Here is a 26,882-nt window from a genome sequence, read left to right as displayed (position 1 = left end):
ATCAAAGGTTGAAATGCAACAGTGTGATGTTTCTGGGTTGTTGTTGTTTGGTTGGGTGCCAAAGTCAACAGTGTGTGAACAAAACGGGGTCGTTTTGTGTAGATATTCTGCATCTCTGTGAAGGTAATGAATTCATTCTGAAGTTGAACTTGAGAAAGAAGCTTTTCATCTTGGAGGACACAAAGTGCCTGTCTACAGTAGGCATACCACAAGAGCATAACCTCAAAACCCCAGTGGGCCACAGAACAAAGTGGATATGAACAGGAAACAAAATGGTGGGCTGAGGGAGGTGAAGGGGGGGGGATCTGAGGTGGGGGATGGGTCTGCACTCATTGTGTACACATGTGAAACTGTTAAGGGAGAAATTCTTAAAGAAAGAACCAATGAGCTAAGAGAGCATCTATTTCTTCCTCCCCGAGCTCATATCATAAGAGCTGGAGAAAACTGTCAAAATCACTTCCTTCTCAGGGGCTCTTTCCTTAGCTATATTCCCATAAAGTCATCTGCTCTACCTCCGAAACATCAGCAAATCCAATCAGAACACAGATCTTTCCTTTAGAAATAAATCTGTTCCCTTTCATGAGTGGCCTACGGATGGGGGTAAGGGACAAATCCATCTGTGGGGTGAACTGTTATTGATTCTTATATAATTTTCATCAAGCACTATTTCCAAGTCTCTCTGAAACATGTTTAGTCATCGTTATTCCATCTTGTTACTATACATTTCATAACAGAAGAAGTTGAACTGATTTTATCATGACACTATATACGAGAGCCAGCAGTTAACAACCTCAGAAGTGGTAATACTGAATGAATTTAGATGGGTCTGCTCATATATGTGTTTAAATAATTCATTTTATCCAGCCTTCTATTCCTTAGAAATCCTATACTCAATTTCAAATATATGAATATTAATCCTATTCTCCAATTGTTCTGGAGCATGAGATTTCATAAACTCAGCCTTCACAGAATTAATAACATCCACACGTGGTTATGTTGCCTGCTAAGATGCCATTCTGTGTGTATTATTTTATTTGATGCTCTAGTGAAATGTATTTGTTAGTATAAAGAACTTCTCAGTAACAGAATGAGCTATTTATATTATCTTTATTCAAAGGGAAAGTGAATTATCTTCCCCAGGGGTATCCTTTATGCAGTTTCCAGAACTCTTTCCCCCTCTTTTCCTTGCTGGCTTCTCTGCTAACTATAAATTGAGGTAGTCATCTCTTAAGGAAGCCTTTCACAGTACTTCTTGGAGTGTCTTTCAAGACCCCCCAAAGTCCCTGAGACCCTTCCAGGGAACCTCAAATAAAACTATTTCCATGATAATGGAACGCTTGACAGTCCTGTTCCCGTACCCCCCCCCCCAACCCCACCTGTTTCCAGGTACAGTGTTGCTCTGGGTGTCCAAGGGAACCGAGGCTCATCCTCCTCGTGGTCCCCACCCCCACTCCCTTCCCAGTTTCAGTACAGAATCTGAAAGTTGGCAGTAGGCATTATCCACAGCGAGATTGACACTAGTTCTTTAAATCTTTCAAAAAATACTTCCCTGTTACGAAAGGCGTCCAACCACTGACGAGGAGTCTGAGATTCATTTCCCAAATCCTTAGAGGGGCAATAAATTGTTTATTTTCTTCCTAGGCACCCTGTAGTTACCTCAGTGTGAAATGTGGAAGACAGTGGTACTGTCATAATCTGTTTTCTGTTGTTGCCACAGATGACACAGACCAGGTATTTTTAATAAAGAAATGTTCATCTCCTATGACAGTGAAGGCAGAGGAATTCAAATCTATGAGGCTTTGTGCTATGTCACAGCACTGTAGAAAGCATCACACAGTAACAATGAGAGGCCATGTCTGACTGGGCTCCTACAAATCCCTCCATCCGGCCACACCCTCAGGACTTCAAGGAACTTTAAGCTCCCCAAGCTCCTACCTCCCAACCATAGAACCAGCTAGGGATTGGTTCCAGCACGTGTCACTCAGCATAAAATGAAGCTAGCGATTGGGTTCAGCATGTGTCACTCAGCATAAAAGATCATCCATGCTCCCACAGTCGACAGCTAAGACAGGAAGAAGCAGGAAAACATGGCAAAGCTTATCCTGGTTCAACGAGCTTCTTCACATTTCATCAGGCAAGGCAGATGTTTTCGTATAAAATAGGCAACGCAGATACGCAATACCCCAACGTGTCTAGGAGAAAGCGAAGCAATTATCCAGCTCTACTAACAACTGCAAAGGCTACATGAGCGCTGTCAGCCCATCTCTTCCCACAATGATCCAGCACCACTGCTAACTACCACAGGGGCTCCATCCGCTCTCGGCTCCCCTCTGCCGGTCAGTTACTGAATGTTATTCACCTGCATACTCTTCTTTGACCTCACCACACAAATTTCAGGAAACATGAGAATAGATTCTATTTGTCTATGATCCACATGAGCCTACACGTTTAAGATTGTTTTCCTCAAAGCAATGCGAAAAGAGTATAAACGAAATACTAGTGAATGCTTGCCCAAATCAGCATAGCGCTGTTTTCTAAAACACTCTATATACTCTAGAAGCCTTTATTTGACCACTGTTTTAACAGCCAATTAGTCATAATAAATTACACCATAGACAAGCGCTTTGAACCTTCACGGGTGACCAAGGTCCAGATTGATTAAAAGAAATTAACATTGTTTTTAAAGAATCACCTTTATTAGTTTTGATTTGTGTGTCTGTGTGTGTGTGTGAGCACAATACCCAGAAATACCTGAAGAGGACATCAGATCCCCTGGTGCTATAGTTAGTTACCTGCAGTTGTAAAGCTGTGCCCCAGGAGTCCTGGGAGTTGAACTCTGGACCTCAGCAAGAGCAAGCCACAAATGTTCTTAATCACTAAGCCCTCTCTCCCACCCAGAAATTAACATTCCTGTCTGAACTGACTCGTCTGGGTCAAGTAACAAATTCATCTGTCAATGGTGGAGACACCCAATGACCTCCCAGCTGAAAGATACAAACTGTATCATTTTGTTTCCCAGATAACAGGCATTGATTGCAATGCTGGAAAGGTCAGTTGTCATCAGCTTGGTGGTTGACCTACTGGCAAATTGTATCCTGTCACTCCACCGGACTGAAAGAAGTAAGAGACACTTTGTTTATAGAGAATAATTAGGAAGGTTTTCCCACAAGGTGTGAGATCCAGGAAGGTTCTTATGTTCAACCGCAAAGGAAAGAGCAAACCAACGTCGTAAAAATAAATGACTAGATGAGGATTTCAGAATTTCCCAAGACCAAGCCCAGGAACTCCATTTTTCTAGATTTAAAAGCATGTGATCAGACACCGCCTATGTCTTCAAGTCTATTAGTAAAGATGTCAGGATGGTATACATTCTCTACAAAGCAATGTACAAAAGTTAGCGTTTTCAACGCTGGGGCTGGAGAGATGGTTCACTCAGTGAAGTGCCTGCTGTACAAGCGTGAAGACCTGAGTCTGGATCCTCAGTGCTCGTGTAGAAGCCCGAGAATGATGCCATGCATCTTTATGCCAGCAACAGGAAGCAGAGAAAAGAAAGTACTCCAGAGTTGCTGGCCAGCCTGTCTAGCCAAGCCTAGCTCCAGGATCTGTAAGAGACTGACTCAAAAATAGAAGGCGGAGACGTGATTAAGGAAAGCTAATCTCAGGTCTTTACAGAAACCCACACAGTGTGCCCATGCATTTGCCACACATGAACACATATACACAGAAAGAAAGAAACAGTTCTATGGTATATAATTAAAACATACAACTAAGGACCAGTCACTTGAAAGACAATTGTCATGTACATCCTCATAAAAGCACCACTGTCTGTATTAGTATGCTGCCTCAGATATGTGATGCAGACACTTACTGACACATATTCAGATGTTTGAATTTGTCCGCCCACCAGAGAGAGGCCCTATGATTGTCCAGCAGACAATTAATTAAATAGCCATATTTATTTCTCTTCCCACCACTTAAGCTTCGGAACACTGCATTAAAATATAATTTGTCACTATCTAGAATAAAGTATCGGTTAACTAGGCATTAAAGTCCACTTATTTAAAATAATGATCTGCATAATCATTTCCTAGAGTTTTTGCCAAGAAATAGACAGGAGCTTTCCTATACATGATCTTCATACTCCGAAGAGGATAGAGACACGTGCAGGTACAAATTCAAAAATAAAACTTCATGATCCCCATTTTATGTGCTTTCTTCCAACCTGTCAGTCAGCCAGCAAGGTATCTACCGACAGGAGGCATAGGGCTATACTTGATAGATCTACTGAGACCTAAGAGCAGAGCACAAAGGACTTGTCCTAGTTTAGAGAGTCCTAGAATTATATCCCTGAAATTAGTTGCCCCTAATTGGTGTTACATAAATCCCTGGGCTCCGAGGAGCCTCCCTAGCAGTGACCAAGAACGGAATCACAATATGCTGAGAAAGGGAAGCAGGGCTCAGCTCTCACTGTTTGAAATGTAAATATTTTTGTGCAGTTTGACAGCATTTGCCTAAAATGCATCAGTGGACAGAATTCAGGTCGTTGAGGTGCGCTGCCAATCTACCCCAGCCACGTGATCTTCCCTTTCCTCACATGGACACCACAGCTTTTGTTTAACTCAGGAAGAAGTTCAAAAGAGTGGAAGAGTAACTAAACTTATATATACTTCACATAGCTATAATAATTGTTAAGATGCTCATATTGGCTTGTCCACTTTACACATATGCACACACATGTGCACACACTTTTCCATTTCTCTTCTGTGCAGACATAAACATTTATGATCCTTTAAATTTGGCATAAAATTACCTAAGACTACAGGACTCTTACACACGTGTTTTTTTCTTCTGTCTCTGTTTGCCAGTCAGAGCTCATTATGATGTCTCTGATTGACTCATCAGAAAGTCTGAGTTCTCAGACAGGGGAGCGGCCTCTGTGGGGAAAGCACTTGCCCTGCACTTCTGACAACCTACATTCAGACCCCCAGGACCCAGGTAGATATGGGATGCAGTGGTCAACGTGTCACCTGTAGTTCTAACACTTCACTGTGGGAAGGGGATTGCTGGAAGATTCCAGCCACCTAGCCTGGATCAACAGCAGTGAACAGGAGAAACCCCGTCTAACAAGGCAAAGAGAGAGGACCTACACCTATGGCACCTGTGTGTATACCTCTGTACACACATAAATCACACACACAGTATTGACAACTTGATGACAACAATCTTCATGTAGCCGATACTCTCTCCTTCCTTTGCCCATGATCAGCAGTCAAATCATCTCCCTGACTCTCTTCCAGTTGGGACTCAGGAGAGTCCCTAACAGTGTTTCCTTAGATAGCTAGGGGAATAATTTACATGAAGACCTGGGTTCAGATCCCAGCATCCACATAAAAACGGGCACAAGAATGTGAGTCCCAGGGATTTGGTGGTTGGCCCACCTAGTCAACATATGATGGTGAGATCCAGATCCAGTGACTGACTCAAAAGAAAAATGGTGGGAGTGTTGGGGGGGGAAGAAATGATGGAGCGTATCTGACATAAACTAAACTTCCAACTTTTGCATGCACACCCTCAGGCACTCACAAAACATTCCTTTCCTCACACAAAGACATATGCCCCATATGTGGGCATGTACTCCACACACAAGCATCCCTGAGGGCCCCATGCATGGCTGCCGCTCACACCATCGGCAGCTCCAAGGCAGTGTGGGCATGCTCATGCTGTCCCTCGGCACTGTCTCTGTCCACCCTGTGTAATGCTCTGGCGTCAGACATGTATCTGCAGCTCTCTTGACAGACACTTTCTTCCAGAAGTCTTCAGTTTCTCCACACTTAGCCATGCTAGGGAGTAGACTTGTCAGGCTCGGGGCAGCCAGAAGGTGTCACATCGCTTCCTCAGCACTGGGTCCCCTGGGGTCAGGCTTGTCACTACAGATTCAGAACATAGAGCTGTGCTTTGTGCATGATGTGAAGGACATGGATGGAGCCTTGGTCTGCCCTTATTGGGAGCTGGGAGACTGAACCTAGACCTCCTCATTTAAATGATCATCACACTAGCAACTCCGGCCAGGGAAGTCCTGAGCCACATCTGAGGAACTGTGAAGTAACTTCTGAGACAGGTGGAAAAATATGAAAGACATGAACCTAGGGCCACCAGAATGTCCACTAAGATCACTACTTTGGCTGTGCGAAGGCTTACCAGGACTACCACTTATCTGCTACCAGGCTCTATGCAAATAGAGCAACACCCTCCCACCCCAAGCCTGCCTGACATACATGCACAGACAGACAGGTACTGACCAACTTCACTAGGCCCTGGAGATAAGCATCTAGGCCTCAGGGTTTCTTGGGCTGGGGAAATCTTCTTGCAATTTGTTAACCCCAGTTTGTGCTTTCTGTTAGGAAGCATCTGCTCAGAAGATGAATGCAGCTATTTCTGGGTCCCAAGTCATAACCTTTGGTCCTGTTCCCCAACACTTAGTTAGAGCTGGTTTTACATTTTTTATAAGCAGGCCATGTTCAGCATCAGCCTTTCCCTGTAGAGCATAGAGGCAGAACAGAAAGGCCCCGACCACTCTCCAGAGTCTCAGCCTGCTGATCTGGAGGCAAGTGTAACAGGCAAACCACCGCCCAACCTCTCTGGTCCCCATCTCTCTCTCCCCTACTCCTCTACCCGAATGCCGGTTCCATTTGCAGCATCTGCCACACTTGGCCTCTCTGTTTATTCTATTACTTGGCCTCCCATCTCTCTGATAATGCCATCTTGGATAATTTTACAGGAAATTAAGCAAGAAGTAAAACTATTACAGTGTTTATTTATATACAGAGGCAGATTTGTATACATTGCGGCAAATATATTAAACAGAGTTAATCACTATTCTTATGTTTTGTGAATTTCCAAGTATCCAAGACCGGAATTTAGAAGAACTTTAGTGGAAAACACCCTTTGACTGCTAAGAAGACACTCCTGGCATCTGTGGTTACAAACAATGCTGTGGCTTCCACTGGCCCAAATGAAACAATTTAACCAGCAAGCATTGTAGCACTGTTGGGCACAGTATCAATCTTAGTCTTGAACAGATCATGACAGAGTCACTGAAAGGCTCTTGGTCAGCAAAATAGCAACATTATCTCAGCTTCTTTCCCCTTGGCTATGATGACCCACTCTGAAAAAGCAACCTCAAGGAGAAAGGCTTTCCACTGGCTTCCAGAGTTCAATGGGGTAAGTCTTCAGATGGAAGTATGTATCCTGGAATAAAGGGGAAATGGAGCCATTGCTGAGGTGGGTGATCAATAGAGAGGAGAATGGCAAGGTCGAGTGATCTGATGGGGAAGTGAGAACAGTGGGGCGGGGCGGGACTCTTATGAAGGAAGGACCGAGATGAGTTCAGAAGAAGAAAGGTAGAGGGCAAAACAGCAGTAAAGATTTGTGGGAAAGCCATAAGGAACCATTAACTACCTAAAAATGTCTGCAATACAAGAAAATCAGAATATAAATGTATGTATATACTTTAAATAAACGTTTCCCATCTAGGCTATCAAGGCTCCCTCCGAGAACCAAAGACCAGCTGACAAGCAACAGACACAAGGAGAAGCTCTTTAAAGATGGTGGTTGGGCTGTCCAAGAGACTCCCAAAATATTGTAGACTACTGCTATTGTCTTTGTTTGACACCTCTGCCTCCCAGGAAGTGAAAGGTGAGTCCCTATTGCTGAAGATGCCATGCACTCGGGCACAGCTCCCAGAGGCTCCTCATTGAGAACTGATTTGAAATCCTGCTCTCTGAGGTCTAGGTTTCATAGTATCTGGAGGGTCCACACATGGTTCTGAAGGAGGGGAGGAATAAACAGGCCTACCCAGCTATGACATCTACAAGCCACAACAACCATCGTGGAACAATAACTCTAAAGGGTGTATGTACTAGTGACATGCATACTTGGGTGGTAACCAACAGCTCTCTAACTGGATTTAAGACCTGCTCAACAGGAGGGAAATCATGTCCAATACTGGAAACCTAATGAACTACCTACCTAAGATTAGTGAAGACATAGATCTTAGAGAGGTCATACCTACAACCACTACTTAAACTAAACCAGCATAACCCCTAACTACACTGCAAATAGTCCTCCTTATACCCACAAATGAGGGTAGTCTTCACCTACCTACCCTTCATCCAGGGAACTTCTCTTTTTAACAGGAGACCAATACAGAAAACCACAACCAATCAAAGCACAGAGTTTAGATACCCAGCCCAAAGGATACCTCTACAAAACAACATCTGCCTCTAAGGTTCAGAAATCATTGAAATGGGAGGAGTCAAACCTTTTAAAGAGCCAGAGGAGCATGTAATCCACTGTGAAATTGTGTCTCATAGAAATGTCAGAAGCTAACCAATAAAGTCTCACCAGCATGACTGACTCAACATGAGCTTGACAAGGACAACAGTGGACATGCTAAAGTGGGCAGGGTAAAGACTGAACGGCCCCAATACTGCACACAGGAAACTAACGAATTCTCAGAGTGGGAGAAATAGTCTTTCCCAGGGGTGAGAACACCAATTAGCTTACCAATACCAAATGATGACACATAACACTGTCTAGACCTGAAGACTATGCACACAACATTAATGTACAGCCCTGAATCATACACATAACATTATCTAGACCATGAAGACTACATATACTTATTTGGGAATACATACACACACACACACACACACACACACACACACACACACAAATACCTCCTCACTACTACTACCATGACCACTACCACTACCACTACCAACAATTAATGAAAAGAGGCCGTGAATATAAAAGAGAGTAAGGATCCTCTCCCATGTGAGAAGGTTTGGAGGAAGAAAAGGGCAGAGGGAAAGGATCTAATATAATTTCAAAAAAAATTTTTTTAAGTGGTCAAAATGACCAATTTGATATTTTCTATATTTTATCACAATTTCTATTGGGCAAAAATCCAAATCATTCATAATTCAAAGACTAGGCAACTCATTTCTTTTCAAATTAATAAGAAATATGATCCATCACCTACAGCCATATTCAAAATCCTCATGTAGCCAGAACTGTCACAGTTACCCAGTTACACAGCCAGTGAAGGCCACCACAAGAGGACCACTTACTTTACCATGTGGACGTGAGGCAGACGGAGCCAGGCATTCTTCATCAATCACTGAGTTAAACCACCAGCTGTCTTCATCCCCATCTCTGGCTATTTCTCTCCATTCTGTAACTTAGAGACTGCTGACAGTACACAGTCCTAGACATTGTATCATGCTCACACTTCAAAGTGGAAACTCATTCTAATTCTCTCCTGGAGACATGAGTTTCATGAGGGATGAAGAATGCTCTTTGGAAGTCACAGGATGGAGGGCTTGCATGGAAGAGTCAAGAACAAACAAGCCCCTTTCCATGTCCTGAGTTAAGTGACTAGAAATATTCAGACCCAACTACAATAATCCAAGGCCCAACTCAATCACGGTGTTGATTTTTATGATAACGTTAAAGCTGGAAACAAGAGAAACATGTCCCACAGACAGTGGCGTGTGCACCTTTACTTGCCACCACAGTAATGAATGTTACTACTCTCAGTGGCTATCTTCAGATTCTTATAAATCTATTCAAAAATCTCCCAAAGATATTTAAATTATATTCTTCATTTTGTGACATTCAGAAAAGATGATAAGAAGTTGGCACAAGCTACCTACTTCTCGGAGATGAAGGCCAGCCGAGTGATGCATTTACACTGAACTCCAGGAAAAGGAAGAAGGGAAGTGGGGAGGGGGTGAAGAGAATGGGAGGGGAATGGAGGAGGACAAGAGGGGTGAGAAGAGGAGAGGCTAAAGAGGAGCAGGGGAAGAAAGAAGATAAGGGGGAAAGAGAAAGACCAAGAGGAGGAGGAGGAGGAGGAAGAGAAACAAAAGGAGCAAGAGGAGGAGGAGGAAAAGAGGAGGAGGAGCAAGAAGAGGAGGAGGAGCAGGAAGAGGAGGAGGAGGAACAAGAAGAGGAGGAGCAAAAGGAGGAGGAGCAAGAAGAGGATGAGGAGGAATAAGAAGAGGAGGAGCGAGAGGAGGAGGAGCTAGAAGGGGAGGAGCAAGAGGAGGAGAAAGAACAAGAGGATGAGGAAGAACAAGAGGATGAGGATCAAGAGGAGGAGCAAGAGGAGGAGGAGCAAGAGGAGGACTAGCAAGGAGGTGGTATTTCTTTAACACTATATTAGGCTAGGAATGAGGTTGAGATTCTGATACGTATCATAGATTTTCCTGTGGACAGTTCTGAGGCAGGTTCTTAATATCTCATAATTTTCAAGGTCTTATATAATCTGCCATCATTAGTCCTGCAAAGATTGCCATTTGCTCCTGCTGCCCACTCCTCTGGATCGTTTGGCCTTCCTGGCTTCCTGGCCCTGCCGTGATGCAGGTCTCTAGTCAGTAGAGACCTACCATTTCCATGATGACTCAAACCTTATCCTGACTTTAGGTTTTGTTTTTGGCCTCAAGTACTGCCTACCATTAATTATGTTCTCACTACTTATTGGTCAAGTGCCTGTCTCCTCTCTGGGTTATAATCAGCAGGAAGAAAGACTCAGCTGCTGGTCTGTTGAGGGCCAACCTCGGGGAAGTCATTCTACACACAAATACAGCTGTCTCTGGATATCCACAAGGGATTTGTTCCAGGACCCCTCAGTAATATCCAGATCGCTGATGTTCAAGTCCTCTATATTAAAGGCTATAATATTCACTGCACACACTGTCATTTTTATGCCATGTATTTATGTCAACCTCGCATGAGTTATAATAACCAATGGCACATAAATGGTACGTGAACAGATATACTTTATTGTTAAAAGGAAAATGAGAGGCAAAAATCCCTCCATGTGATGCCTGTAGAGATAGTTCGATTTGAATCCTGTCTGTCTGCAGTGGGGTTGAACCCATAAATATGGAGCCTGTAGATAAGGCCATAGGACTAAATGAAGGCGGTAGAACTTACATGAGGGCCTTGTGAAGGGACAGGGAAAGTCTTGCAGGGTGTTCAGACAGTTCCACAATAGGCAAAGTTGTGATCATAAAAAGAGAAAGCAGCAAAAGAATATGTTCTATGGGCATGTGGGGGAAGGGGGGTGCCTCTGCGGCCCATGCCCAGGCATCCCTTCCCCTGAGGGACCGGACACACGGATGGTATGGTATAGGATAGAGTTTATTCAGGACATGGAGGGGAGTTAAGGGGGTAGCAGAGGCAGAGAAAAGCAGAGAGAAGGAGAGAGTGGAGAAGTAGAGGCCGACCATGACCATGTGGAGAGAGGGAAGGGAAGGGGGGGGAGAGAGAGAGAGAGAGAGAGAGAGAGAGAGAGAGAGAGAGAGAGAGAGAGAGAGAGAAAGAGAGTAAGGAGGGCAAGCAGCCCCTTTTATAGTGGGCCAGGTCTATCTGGCTGTTGCCAGGCAACTGTGGGGTGGGGTTTAGTCAGAATCCTAACAGGCAGTGTTCATGCTCACTTGACAAGGCTAGGAGACCACACCTAGATTGAACACCTAAGGCCTTGCTGCATGTCAAGGTTATCCAAGGACAGTTTGAAAAGCAAAGGCTCCACTTCTCTGGATTTCTGATTCCTGTGGAGTACTGAGATTGCCAACCAAGCTCTAGGGCAAAGGATCAAATTACACAAGCCAAGTGTGTCAACTGCTAGAATTCTCTGTTCCTACAAACTTACTTTATCTGAGGAAACACACTGACCAGTGAGTACAGCGCTCACCTGTGACTTACCCCCTTTCCTTTTCCTACCATTCCTTCTGTTTTGTTTGAGGGGCAAAGCATGTAGGGAAGCCAAACCCAACCTCCATGCTGTGTGCAGAGTCTGATTAAGCGAAACTGACATTATCATTTAAATATTTACCACCTCACCACTAAACAAAAGCAAACAGGCTTCATAGCCTGATCTTGGACTCATTCAGTCAGACTTAGAATGGGAGGAGGCTCTGGGGAAGCATCTCCATTCAGCTCACAGGACAATGCCTGGCTCCAGGCAGGTGTTTAATTAACATTTGTAGAGGGGCAGATGATTGAAGAACTGGTGAGATAATTAAACAAATGTTTGAACATTTTGTGACAAAAGTGTTCCTTCCTGGAAACACACTGCAACTGAAGAGGACAAATAGCCTTCCTGAGTTCATGGCCACCCCTGTCATTATTCACAAATCACCACAGGAGACCCGGAGTGCAAATAAATGGGGAGCCCCCCCCCCCAGCATGTGGGAAAACATGCCTAATAAGTGCACCCAAAGAGAAAACTTCAATTACCCTGTCAGTCCACCATCCTCCCCAATGTGCAGCTGATGCTAAACAAATACGCTTAGTCATTTTTGCATTTTCTGGGTCATCACACTAGATGTGTCAATCACTCCTCTGCCAGGCACTTCTCCCTCCCTGCCTTGGGTTGAGTACCAGGGACACATTCAGTCCTGAGTCACTCTGTTCCCCAGCATCGCTTCCAACAGGTAAAGCCAAGACAAGAAGGTAGAAGGACCTTTCTGTGATTGAAAGCCACACTCCCTAGGAAGCAAGAGGGTGATTCCTTCCTCCCCAGCTCCCACCCCGTACAACAGGCCTCAAGTCAACTTCATAATCATTGCCTTAAGAACTATGGGCTGGAGAGGTGCCTCAGTGGTTAAGAGCACTGACTGCTCTTCCAGAGGTCCTGAGTTCAAATCCCAGCAACCACATGGTGGCTCACAACCATCTGTAATGGGCTCCGATGCCCTCTTCTAGTATGTCTGAAGACAATTATAGTGTACTCATATAAATAAAATACATATATAAATTTAAAAAGAACTATACCTTATAGATATAGTCTCTTAAATGGACAGTGTGGACATACATGTAAGTTCTATAAATATCAGGTGGTCATGCTTTGAATTTAACTTTGGGATAAAGAGCTACTGCAGACAACTATATTGTTTTTATTATATATCAGTTACTGATTTCATTCACAAGATATATTTTGTTATTAATAATATTAAATTAATATTAGACATTTAAAAATAAATATTTTTTAAAAGATTTATTGTTTTAAAATTGTGTGTGTGTATGTGTGTTCACTATCCACTGTTTAGAACTAAAGTAGTAAGTTACAAATATTATATAGTAAGAAATTATAGAAACATGGACCATACTCCTGCCCTAGGTACATATTCTGTGGTCATGAAAAATATTTCATAGGTTAACTACCTATGTGACACTCATAGGATGTGACTTGCTCTGTCAGGACAGAAGCCACAGTGCTAGCAAAATACACCAGACTCAAAGTCCCCAGGGTCTGAGTAGCAATCTTTGTGATAGACACTTAAAATTCCCCTCAGTGCTAATGAAGAAAATCAGTTCATATGAAACAAGCCACACAGTTACCAATAAAAGAATAGATAGCTTATTGCTTTACCCGTAAGAAAACTGTTAAGCACAGAGCCTACTACAGAAGCTTTGAGTTTAAAATACACAAAATTACATAACACTTGGTATTTGTTTTTAACATGTGGTTCCAGAGAGCTGCTACCAGCTCAAAGAGGAGATCAAGTCAGTTTGGCTAAAGCCCTAGACTGTTTACTTTTTAAAATGTGGTTATTAATAGCCTCATGCATGGAAGATACAAAGGGACAAACCCCACCTTTGACTGCAGAGAGGACAGAGTAATGTCAAGGGCTATAATTAGCATAATACTTTAGGCTGTCATCATTTTGAGACTCATTTTGATGGGTTATTTACTAACAGGAACCACAGTAGTGCAGCCAAGGCAGTGACTGGAAAACCACAGAAAGGTGGTGAGAGGAAATATGAAGCCATGTTATGGCTAATAGCGAATACAGGAATTAAAAAAAAGAATCAAGATCTGAAAGGGCCTAGGTCAGGAGTGCACAGTGCCCCAGTAACAGTGACAGTGAAAGATAGTTTTGTTCTCCTGTCTCTGTCCCAGCTATGAAGATCTGACCACAGAGCTTAAGCTGCGGCCCACTGTCCCTGGGAATGGCCACAGCTGTGTGACAATACCTCCGTGGACACTGAAATTTGAGATTCTTATCTCCCAAATACGGTAATATTTTCAAAAGTTTTCAGTCGCTTAAAAAAAGAGAGACAGCATTCCTAGATTACAAGATGTATCAAAACAGTCAGGTGGCTACATTTGGCGAACAGGGCAACTGTTTATCAAGTCAAGACCATCAGCCCACATGTACAAATAACACAGGTGTGAGAACAAATCCAATTGTATTGTTAAATGAAGCCTTAAACAACTTAACCCATAAGGCTAACAAAAGCCACTCTGCTCTCTCGCCATCCATTCATTCGGTTCTCTCTACCATCCATTGACCATAAGAAATGTTAATAGTTTCTGTAATTATATTTATAGATTTATTATTGTGTATGTGACATGTATGTCTCTGTCTCTCTCTGTGTGGGTGTGTGGGTGTTTGTAAGTGTGTGTGTGTGTGTGTGTGTGTGTGTGTGTGTGTAGACTTCTAGACTTGAGTTTGTTTCCTACAATGAGAGAGAAGAGTTTTCTGGAGTTGGTTCTCTCCTATCACATGGATCTGGGTATTGAACTCAGGCTGTCAGGCTTGGTGGCAAGCATCTTTATCATCCTGTGAGGTGCTTATCTTATAGAATCAGCACATGCTGAAGAGGATTCTGCACTATTTAGGCTTCTTTTCACAGTATTTTTTTTTCCAGTGGAAAGGGCCACAGTAACAGAAGCAGACACCTCACATGAACAAATTACAAATAGGAGGCCTGGGGTGCAGCTCGGTGGTGGATGGAGCGTGTGCCTAACACGAGTGGCCTTGGTTTCCATCTTTACCAAGGAGCATCCACAGAGGCAGAGATTTCATCCAATGAGAAGACAGACATGACATTAGCAGTGACTGTGCCTGCATGGACAGATCTACCAGGTCTAACTCTCCACCACCTCAGCTCCTCTGGACACCAGTGGACACCTGGGGCAATGACAAGGACAGGCTCAACTGTTCTCAGGGCAAGGACACTGCTTGAGGAGGAACAGCACAGGGAGGAGTATAGTTCTCTATCAATCACAAATAACAAGAGAAAGGAGATTTAGAGTGGAGTTAATCGAACAACTACCGAGGCAGCAGTGACAGGCAAATACTCAAGAGAAAGGGAAAACCAGCAAAGGAGAAGGTGATCTGGGCACCAAACAAGACTTGGGAAGCTTCAGTAGCCCCGAAAAGCCACAGTGCTAAAGATATTAGGGTTCCTGACTTGGAAATTATAAGCAATTAAGGGAAGGAGAAGGAAGACCATGGTGGTCGTCATAATTGTTAAAGCTTAATTAAATACAACATTAGATTCTACCTCTGAAGGTGCCTTTACAAGATTACATACAAAATTTAATTACCACCTAGTGTAGGCACATTTATGAAAAACTATATATTCAGATATTTCATAAAAAATATATGCTTTATCTGAAACTAAATGTCAATAATAGGTTTTTAGCAGTTTGAGTGCCTAGTGGCATATTCATTGGTCAGTTTCAATAGTGATTCTGCAAATCTAAATTTTTAAAAGGTCTTGCCAAGGTCACAGCCTGAAAAGAGTGTCCCCTTAAAATAGTCAGACAATGCTGTGACTAGACCAGTCATCTTTCTACTCTTCTTTCAAAAAATAAATAAAAATCTGACTGTTGCTTAGTGAGGTAAGTAGTTTCTCCTTAGCATGAAATTCACTAACCACTTCACTGTAGGGGAAAGAAAAACACATCCACATAGCTTTGCTGCATCCTCCATGATTTCCCAAGACAAGAGAGCCCCTGAGGCTCTGAGGCTGAGAAAGGAGGCATGCTTCAAGGTTCTAGAGTTCCATCCTGGACATGTAATTCCAGAAGAGACATCCAACTGTTCCACATCTGCTGCTCGAGAAAGGATCGTCTGGATGATCAGCTAAAGTACGCCCAGAGATACAGAGAGTGGACCATAACTAGTCTTTAAGAGAGAGACGCAAGGCTAAACTCCTGTAAACCGATCTTCTCATCTACACCAACCTCCCCAGTTGACCAGTCAAGGAGAACAGCACTCAGAGACAGGCATGCTCTTTCACTCAACCGTATCCAGTGACTGTGTTCTGTAACTATGAAGACCCTTGAGACGCCCACACTCATCCCCATTTCAGAAAGAACACTGAAGCCAGGACAAACCTGATGGCATCCACGGGTCAGAGGTAGGTTTGCTCAGGGTGTTCACCTGCTCCCAGTTGAAGTCATCATCGGCAGCTTGACTATATCCACATGTGCTGTATGGCTCGTCAAAGAGGCAGCCACCTACAAGGGAAGGCAGGGAGGCGATATAAGTTACAACCAGAAGTCTGAAATGAAGTAAGATGCAAAAAACAAAAAACATCTACTTGGCATCGAACTGAGTATGATTTGATGTTTTCCCTTGGGATCTGGGGAATTTTGAACAATATTGCTCAATAGTAATACCAATGTCTTACCAATACGGATACATATGTTGCTCTCTAGAAGCCCAATGTCGGTAGGAGACTACTGAAATAAGCAGATTTAAAATTCACATTTTCCAAATGAATACTGAACTTAGTGAATTCACCTTGCCTTAAAAACTTTAATAGGATCCCCTCAAGGATCAACATGTTTTCGATAGAAAATTATAATTTGTTCAAAAATTAAAACGAGAAATTGTTTTTCCCCAAAACACCAGTGTGAGAACAGACTGACATACCAGACAGATCATGCCATACATCATGAGGACGACCTGCAAAATATCCTTCTATGCCTTACATGAAGGCAGGTCTCAGCCTGTCATTTAGAAAATTTGAGGCCCCATAATCTAAAAATAGATCATGAAGTCACTTCATAATCCACACAGTTCTTAGTGGCAGAAATTTCAAGACTAAACGTGCGGCAAACATCTGCTTAATCTGGGTACGCTGAATGAAGCTATTTAAGTGAGAAGATATAAAAGGCAGTATGTATCCACATGCTCAGGAGATTAGCTGCTTCATAGTCAATACTACTCAGGGTACTGACAGTCTCTAGTCCCACCCTACAGACTTCTAGATGCCTGTTACCTTCCATTACTCACAGTGACAGGTCTTGGTCCAAATGATTCACAGAGGACAGTGAATGATGAAACCCATCCCAACACCCGATCGTGAAAAACCCTGCTATCCATTACATAATGAATAGTAGACATTACATAATCAGCTGCATAATAGATGAATCCTATTAACTCAAAATATTAATTATAATTGCTAGCAGTTGGGAAGAAGTAAGGACTTATGACAAGATGCAGCTTTAGGACTGTTGAGGTACTGTGCCTGCCATGTACACTTACATATGACATGATGTGTAAACCAGAGATGAAATGAATTTTAAAAGTCACCTGACTCAACTTTTACCACAACACCCCAGAAACCTAAATCAACCCCCATGCCTTCCAGGACAGCTAGTCTCAGAAGAAATGAGAGAAATTGCACATTCTGTATGTAGAAAATATTCTGAGAAGATCTAGTCCACACTCTGCCTCTTGAAGGTACATCTATTTATCTTCCTTCTAGCCCACAAGGCAACAGTAAAATTCCCAGCCCTGGCACAGAAAAACTGACAGTTTGAAAGGCACTGTCATGTCCTATGTCTTAGCTTCCCCAGGCAATACATACTCTGTTCTCCCTAACTCCTCCTGGGAGGTCTCAGACCTGTCAGCTTCCTGGGAGGAGATCTCTGAATGGTGTCCTAAAAAATGGCACCCTGTGCTGGAGCAGAGTCCAGCTGTCTTCTGCTCTTGGCCTCACTCTAACAGCAGGCTGGACAAGAGCCCTGGTCTATCCTCAGCCAAAGAACGTGCCTTTCCACACCTGCTGTCAAGGTTTTCTCCTTTTGTGAGGGTGTATGGTTTGTGTATGTGTGTGTGTGTGTATGCGTTCTCTCTGAAAGCACAAGACAATCTGCTTATCCTTATCAAATCCATCTCTTTTCCACTCCAGCCACTGGGCAGCCTTGACAGTCCTGACATCATTTGGGAATTAGTCACTCTGTCTATATCTACATTACAGAACAATCAAAATTACTCACAAAATTCAAAATGCACTTGTATTTGAAACTTCTTGCTCAATGACATAGCTCAACAAGTTCAAACATTTCCACACCTGGTTTCAGGTGATAGGATCAAGATCAAAATGCTGATGCACAGAATATAATATGAAAATCCTCATCATCAGGCTGTATGTGCAGGCCTATGAAATGAGCAGATTCCGTGCTCAGAGCTCAGCCGCATCTCCTGGAGCTCACCTTATTATATACCCAAGCGTTTCAAAACACATTCCTCAACCCACAGCATTTCTGGTTTCTAGTAACTTGGAAAAGGTCTACTCCACTTGGATCTGAAGAAATGATTAACACTCTACCCAGACAGACAGGTATGATGGTTTGTATATGCTGGCCCATGGAGTGGCACTATTTGGAGATATGGCCCTGTTGGAGTAGGGGTGCCACTGTGGGTGTGGGCTATAAGACCCTCATCCTAGCTGCCTGACAGCCAGTATTCTGCTAGCAGTCTTCAGATGAAGATGTAGAACTTTCAGTGTCTCCTGTACCATGCCTGCCTGGGTGCTGCCATGCTCCTACCTTGATGATAATGGACTGAATCTCTGAACCTGTGAGCCAGTCCTGAGTAAATGTTGTCCTTATAAGAGTCACCTTGGTTATGGTGTCTGTTCACAGCAGTAAAACTCTAAGACAACAGGAGTGAGTCAAGAAAACTCAGGCTGTCCCAAACAGCTACCTATGACTTTTCAGCCATATTTTAGCCAGCAGCTGCCAGCATCTTATCTTCTGAGTGCTTTCAATACGTATATTCTCAACTAAGCGTTCCCTGGGGAACACCAAGCTCAAAGATAAAGTTTAAAGTCAAAGTTCAGTCATGGGAACAGATGACCATCATGTGTCCCTCCTCTTATCATTTTACTGAGTTCTGGAGCAAAGTGGATCTGTTCAGCACCAGATGGCATGCTGATGATACTGGAGAGATGTTCAGAGACTATGTAACCTTTTGGTGGGGGGCGGGGGGGGGGGATGGAAGGCACTCTTCTGTTGCAACTTGTAGTTCTGACATGGATGTGGAGAATAGTTTCAGCACTGAAGAAGAGACCAAAGAGTAGTGATACAAGTGAAGAGTAAACAGCGCAGACAGGGTGACTAACTCCTTTATCACAGTCTTAAACAGCAGGAACAGTAGGAGTGTGCTCAAGGCAACTTGAGACTGGTTGGGATTTGGTCTTCAAAATGACTATTGACACTGAAGATGTAACCAGATGCTGAAGTGACGATGGAGAGAGGGAGACCACAAAGCAGTGTGCTATCAGAGTGTGCACAGCAACCCTTTACACAGTGTAGCTCGGACCACTTGAAAGAAAGCATGAGGGGGGAGAGTACAGCTCTCTGGGAGGGTACGTGATCGTTAAACCCCCTGAAGAGGGCTCCGCTGTACATTCCCTGTTGCCTTAGATGTGTTGCCTTGTATGCATTCTTTATCAGTGAGAGCTCATGATGGCAGAGGTGATTTATTGGACTAAAACAGGAAGAGAGGAAAGGAAATGATGGCAGAATTAAAATAAAAAAGAAAGCCCCAGTTCTCGGGAGCAGGAGACAAGAGGGTTACAAGGGAGAGGTCAGCCTGGCATGTGCACGGCATGGGCACGTTTGAGACCAACCATCAGGATAGAGAGCAGGACTTTACCTCAAAAAAAAAAAAACAACAAACCAGAGAGGAAAGGGGAGAGGAGCAGAGGGGAGGGGAAGAGAAGGACAGAGAGGGGGAGGGAGGGGGAGGAGAGGGGAAGGAAGGGGAGAGGAGGGGAAGGGAAAAGGAGAGGAAGGGAGGGAGGGGGAGGAGAGGGGAAGGAAGGGGAGAGGAAGGGAAGGGAGAGGAGGGAAAGGGAGAGGAAGGGAGGGGAGGGAAAGGGAGAGAGAAGTGGGGAAGGAAGGGGAGAGGAGGGGAAGGGAGGGGAGGGAAAGGGAGAGGAAGGAAGGGGAGGGAAAGGGAGGGGGAGGAGAGGGGGAGGAGAGGGGAAGGGAGGGGAAGGAGAGGGGAAGGAAGGGAATGAAAAGGGATGGAAAGGAAGGGGAAAGGAGGGGAGAGGAGGAGAGGGAAGAGAAGGGGAGACGAGGGGAAGGAAGGGGAAGGGAGGGAAAGGGAGGGGAGAGGAGGAAGGGGAGGGAAAGGGAGAAGAGGGGAAGGGAGGGGGCAATGTGTTTCCTTAAATTCAATGCAAAATTGGCTTACAATTATGTTACCAGAAAATCTTAAACTAAGTATGGTATAATATCCCCCTAAATAATAAAAACTATCTTAATTCAAGTGAGCCTGATTCAAGCAGATCTCCAAATGACATGGCTAGAAATTTGACTTTGGGGCTCAATATCTTCACTTTTTATTATGACTTAAAACTATAAGCTAGTTAAATGTTAATGAACTCTCTAAAAATTGTGTCTCTCCAGCATTCTTTTATTCTGGCAATAATTAGGTAGCAAGCCTAGTTATCTAGAAAGGTCACTCCCGATTTATGAAAATAAAATACTGCCATTTGCATACTGGGGGAAATTTATCTTGCCTCTTTCTCTGGGGTAGCATGAACGGCCCATTTCACCAACAGTAATAGGAAATAATTACCCCCTAAGGTATAAGAAGGTAGCCTATTTTTACTCCACAGAGACATTTCTAAATGGTTTGCTATCCATCTGAATCATCGAGCCAGATAGACAACAGAGCCAAAACAGACTGCCACAGGCTGTAGTCAGAAGCTGTTTTGCAAGACTGGCAAGATGGCTGAGTGGAATAAAGGAGCTTGTAGTATAAGCCAGGCAACCTGAGTTCAATCCCCGGAACCTGCTTAAAGGTGGATAAATTGATTTTACAAAGTTATCCTCTTACATACACGTGTGTGCTGAGGTGCCTGTGCTCACAAGTATGCATCAAGCTCCCACAGGCATGAGTTAATAATATTTATTAATACTTATTGGGGCGGGAGAGGTTGCTCCGCAGTTAAGAGTTCCTGCTGCTTGTCCAGAGGACCTGAGTTCAGTTCCCAGCACCCATGTGGCAGCTCACAACCACCTGAAACTCCAGGGTCAGGGGATCTGATGCCCTCTTCTGGCCTCTGTGGGCACCTGCACAACAGTGGCACAGATGCACAAATGAACTAAAGATGAACTTCCTCCGACTGTGTCCTGCAGTCATGCTAGCCTGATCCGGCTCACCTCTACACACGTGTACAAACCAAATCGCTCTCCTTACATTCGAAACTGTTCCCACCCTGATCCCCTCAGTTTTGTGAACAGCAGCCCGGATCTACCAACTTCATCCCAGAGGGATTCGAATTTGTGATCGTAGCCTCTGGGGCTTGGGGCATATTCTGTTACCCGAGCTGACTGGACAGGCTAAAGTTTTAAATTAATACACGGTATGACAGAATTCCTCTAAGATGCCCAGAGAGCAACCTGTGATGTTCAACATCCTTTGCTAGTTACCGGCACCAATTCCTTAAAAAGAGCAATGTTATTTTGCCTATTCCTCAAATCCAGAGTGAGTCTTTTGTCTCAATATTTCGGATTCAAAGAACTTTTAATATGAAATACAGGTGCAATTAATCTCCTCTGGTTTGATCGCTTTTTTCTAAGCTCCTAGAGGCGAGCACCAGTAGCTTTCGGAGTCCTGTCCGGCATCAGCTTTAACTCCACCTGGCATTGCTTGCTCTGTGAAGTGCCTACCCTGTATAGACCAGTGGCTCTCAATCTGTGGGTCACGACCCATTTCAGGGGGGGGGGGATCAAATGACCCTTCCATGGGGATCACTTAAAACCGTTAGAAAGCACAAATATTTACATTATGATTCATAACAGTAGCAAGATTAGTTATGAATAATTTTATGTTTGGAGGTCACCTACAACATAAAGAACTGTATTAAAAGGGTCGCAGTGTTAGGAGGGTTACTGGTCTGAACTTTTTATCTACAATTTCCTGTCCAGTTGGCAAGGAGTTAGAGTTTCCTCCGGGGGAGAGTGTGGAACAGAGAGTGCAGGAAGAAGAGGCACATAGTCCCACTATGTGCCTGGTACCTAGTAGGGTCCTTAGCACACTAAACAGGAACCCTCTCTAGTCCTGACATCTCTGACAGGAGCTTGTCCTAGAGCTTGCTGCAGGACCTTTGCAGAAGACCCCAGTGGAGCACCGCCATATACAGCCTCTACTTGTCTCCAGGGTTTCCTCCAAGGTCTACAGGGGCACTCTCGCGAGAACTCCCTTCAAGCACTAATCCTGCCTCGCAGGGCTCAGCTCCATGTCTGGGCTTGGTTGGAGCTGCTCCACATCCTGCTATCCCTCACTCCTCAGAGCTCTCTCTCCTCTTGCAGTGCAGTCTCTATAGGCCATGTCCCACATTCCAGCCTGGTGTTATTTCTGCATCCGGAATGGACCCTGAGTGACTACACCTATTTTTACAAATGGCAGCTGGGTGTGATCAAATAGCTCACCCAGTTACCCTAGCATTTCAGTTCACAGCCAGCAGCTCAACCAAGGTCTACTTGTAAAACCCAGGCTCACCTCTGTAGGTGCCTTTCACAGACCTCCCAGAAGCCGCTCAATACTGATTGTTAATGGCCTGCTCTGTAAGGGAGCACTGGAAAGCAAGGCTTCTAAGAGGCAAATAGGGGACAAGCCAATGTCCGTTCTATACGCTTGTGAGATAAACATGCATCCTGAATTGTTCTGCCTTGAACTGGTGGAACTGACTTACAGGTTGGAGCTGTGCTTCTTAGGATTGTAACTGCAGTCCATTTAAAATTTCTTTGTGGAAGACTGATACATTTCACTCATTTGTGCAAAATACAGAATGACCCTTTTTAAGGCAGTCTTTATCAAATGCATAAAAGACTATTTAATGGGTCTCTCCATGGAGAAAACATATCGGAAAAAAAATCATACTAAAATACTCCTCCAAAGAATAATGTTCAGAGCTCTCTTTTCCTGAGACACATGAAACGCGGGCGGTTCTACCAATTTATTTCAATCTTGAAAGACAAATGGCTATAAGCTGCGCAACTCAAAGACTAAGCGGAAAGTGATCTATAGCAAGAATAATTGTTTTAAGAGTTAGAGGAAAAGGTGCCTGCATCCACACACCAGAGTCCCAGCCTTCTTCGTTTAAATCACACTGACACCGACATTTAATTGTCTGCTAAACAGTGAAAGTATACGGTGCCTCTGAAACTTTGGGACTGCTATGATGTGTAGTGGATCAGACACCAAGCATTATAGAAATGTTCTCTGACATAATACAATCTAGCAAGCAGTTTTTACACATTGCGCAGGCATTTAAATGGCTAATGCGACCCTCTATTGTAAAGCACACCATGTGCCTGTGGATGTGTTTTGCCGCGTGGTACAAAGCAAATCAACTCGTTTCCAAAGTTTCCATGGCTTATTACTCTTGCCGCTGTCTTCCTTACCTGTCAATCTTTGAATTCCTAATATTTAAGCAGGCTGGATAGCAGCAAGCTATAAAGTGTTTTGGTTTTATTTTTGTCCTTAATGATCTTAAGAGTATTTGGTTTTTAATGGGTGGGGGGGGTAATTATTTCTATTTATAAATCCTCCAATGATTTCTGACTTGTCTGTTTTCCCCTATGTAGATATGTTCCTATTAGAGCTGCTACTGAGTTTGTGCAAACCCACTCCCAAGAACTCACTGTGCAGTTGTAAATCTACCTGGTGATCCTGCCCTCTACACTACAGTCCAGACACTGCACTGTGAAAATCATCTGGCCGTCTCTATCTTAGATACAGGTCAGAGAAATGGAAACAGTCAGGGGGAGAAGATGATCCTCTGTTCACAATTGATTATGTGATCCCTGTACCACTTGGTCTCAGGTTCCCACCCTGGAGCAGGGATTATCAAGGAGGTCCCCAGGGCCAGCTACGTCTGTGGGACCCAGAGATGAGCACATATTTCCAGGTTGTACCCCAACTCCTCAATAAGACATGATGGCCCTCAGTTATCTGTGCCTTATCAAGCTTCCAGTGACTCTAATGTAGACTGCTTGACAATCATCTCCTAGAATAACACATTTAACTAGAACTCCTGGGACCAGCCTCGGGGATCTATAGCTTCTAAAACAGTCCCAGAATAATCTAATCACTGACCTATTTTTAAAAAGACTGCTCTAGATCAGTAGGTACAAATAGTTTAAGAAGATATTAGCAAGTTTTGGCGGGCAGGCTAGAGAATAGTTCAGTGGTAGAACACTTACTTGGCGAGAGGGAAGTCGTGGGGTCCATCCGTAGCACTTACAAAAAGGGGACACTGCTTTCTTTCAAAAGTCACATCACACTATGTTATTTACAAGCTTAGTTTGCATAGTGCAGTACATGTACATGCATAAGAGCATGCATGCAATTGAATTTAAAAGTGTTACTGGAAAAAGTTGAAACCCAAATATTTTCTGTCATAAATAGCCAGACACAGTATACTCTTCAAAGGACCTGAACAAAGCCATTTGGTCATCACAGTTCTCAATATGAGCTTACTCATAAACACTTCACACACGAAAGACAATAAAACATCAGGGCTGGATCAAAGACCTAAACCCGGAGTTCTCAGTCCCTGTCAGGATACCCTTTATCTGTTGTTTATCTCCTAAGTGGATCCTCCCAACAAGCAGAAGGCAATCATGCTAAGAACAAATGCAGGAAATTAATAGCAGGGAAGATTTCACCCAAGCCCAGGAGCACTCCTGCCTGCTTGCGATGATTTACAAATCTATCTCTTGATAATGTCGGAAGTGGCAGATAAACTGAATCCAGCCATTCAATCATGCTTGCTAAATATGCACACCTCAAGGGACACGGCTCTATCCACGGCACTCACTGAGCAGGATGAAAGTAGGAGGAAAAGGCCACACCATTCCATGCATTCTCTTGGTAGTATAAACCCTTTATTCTAGGCTCCTATAGGCAGGGGAGTGGCTAATACATAGGGGAGGTAACTTGTGCAGATGAATGTGCTGAACGGATCAGGGAGGCAGATTCCAAGAAGTCCCGGATCTGTCTGTAACAGGTCTTGCTCACTGTCTTAGATTCTAGAGGTGAGCAGCCCTCATATCAAATGTCCGTTTGACTTCCGTGACTCCAGGATGCCAAGGGAAATGGGTGGCAGAGAATGAGTGTGCTTGGTCCAGATGTTCTAAACCCCCAGAGACCAAGGAATGAAAAGAATGACCTGCCACTCTTCCTGACCACCCCACCATCCCTCTCCCAACTTGCCTCTGCTCCTCCATTACCATTCTTACACAGCAAGGCATCTCAACCCCTCAAGGTTACTCTCAAGTCTAAAGATCCTGAGCTTCACTAGTATAACGAAACTTCCTCTCACTTGACTCTGTTCATTTCAGGACACCACTGTGCCTTTCAATGCCCAGAGGACCTGATGTCATAGTTGAAATGACTGTGGAACTGTGCGCTGTCTTTAGTCTCTGAAGTTCCTTGAAGGAAGTTTACATGGATAATCCTGATAAAAAAAAAATCTGAGAGTCTACCCCTTATGCAATACACAGATCTAACAACTAGTATTAGCTGCCCATGGAAACTGAGAAGGTTAGACTTGTTGGTACACGCCAAAGAGTGGTCACTGATTCAAGATGATCTATCATTATATAAGGCTCACAGCATCTCTAAGAGAAACACCAAAGAACAGATTGATGTTCCTTTACATTATTTATAGTGACTGGGGTCACTTAGCTCTCTGTTTGACATCTTGTGATCCACATGACTCTCTCCAAGCTTTCCCGATCAGTCCCTCATCCCTCCTATACCATGGTTCGAGTCTTGGCCTAGGTCTACACTTTAGTCTCTTCATTGACTCTTAACTGCCCATGGGAGAACATTTTAATTTTATTATGCAACACACATTGTTGGTTTGGTTAAACTGGGGGGGGGGTGCAAGGGCATGGATAGGGGTGTTGAATTCATCTACCTTTTTAGATACTTACCAGAGTTTCCTTTTGATCATATACATAACGATTTTTGGTTATCCATAGATACACCTTCAGTGACTGTGAGAAGGGTGACTGCTCATCTGCCACCCATTTGCATACACTGCCCTTGCAGTCACAGTGTGCATTCTATTCCCAAAGTTTAGTCTGAATAGTTTTAGTCATTCTTCAAACCCCAGAGTAGAGGTTACCTCTCTGAGGTCCCTGTTGCTCATGCCATCTCACAGATAAAATCTGCCATCCCTTCCTGTCCACCATGGCTATAAAGAACAGATCGTTCTGGTGTTCTTAGGATAAATAGTGCCATGCTGATCTTTCCTACCACACTGCAAACCACTAAGTAGGAAACAGAAATGTTCTGTTCATCTCTGTATCACTAATTCCCAGTCCCAGAAAATGCTTGCTTCTTATTAATTACTTAGAATTATGGGAAGTCTTCATGACCAAGATGAGAACAGAAATCTATTGGTGTTCTGTCTGTGGCAGGGAGGAAGACAGGAGAAAGGCCATCCCCTGGGCCCAAGTCACTGAACATCAACATCTAGGCCATGCCAATGAAGAAGTCTTCCTAGAGTTCTCTGCTTTTGATGTGACTGGGTGCATCTCCATCCCTCTCTCAGACTCACACCTTCCAACTAGGACTTAGGTATCAGTCATTAAATCAGTCACTGGGGAGGAAAAGAAGGGATAGCAGAGGAGACAGACAGAAGGTAAATGTGACAATACTCAGGGGACACAGAGAGTTAAAAGGAACAACATAGAAATTCTGTAGGAGGCAAGAGAAAGAACAAGGGCCACTCCCAAAGCCCTCCTT

At 43.8% G+C, this 26,882-nt stretch overlaps 1 protein-coding gene across 1 annotated transcript in view; it reads right to left on the bottom strand.

Moving 5' to 3' along the window:
• Positions 1-24,356, bottom strand: part of Ptprm (protein tyrosine phosphatase receptor type M) — a 525,410-nt gene extending 501,054 nt beyond the window's left edge. The window contains exons 1-2 of the mRNA XM_052193354.1: positions 24,329-24,356; positions 16,205-16,327 (exon numbers count right to left, since the gene is read on the bottom strand). Coding sequence (XP_052049314.1) covers positions 16,205-16,327; positions 24,329-24,356 — 151 coding nt within the window. The remainder of the gene's footprint in view (positions 1-16,204; positions 16,328-24,328) is intronic.
• Between the last annotated feature and the right edge of the window lie 2,526 nt (positions 24,357-26,882).

Source organism: Apodemus sylvaticus, chromosome 9 (assembly GCF_947179515.1).
Source record: "Apodemus sylvaticus chromosome 9, mApoSyl1.1, whole genome shotgun sequence".
In the NCBI taxonomy this organism is placed as follows: Eukaryota; Metazoa; Chordata; class Mammalia; order Rodentia; family Muridae; genus Apodemus; species Apodemus sylvaticus.
This window is presented reverse-complemented; position numbering and strand designations above follow the sequence as displayed.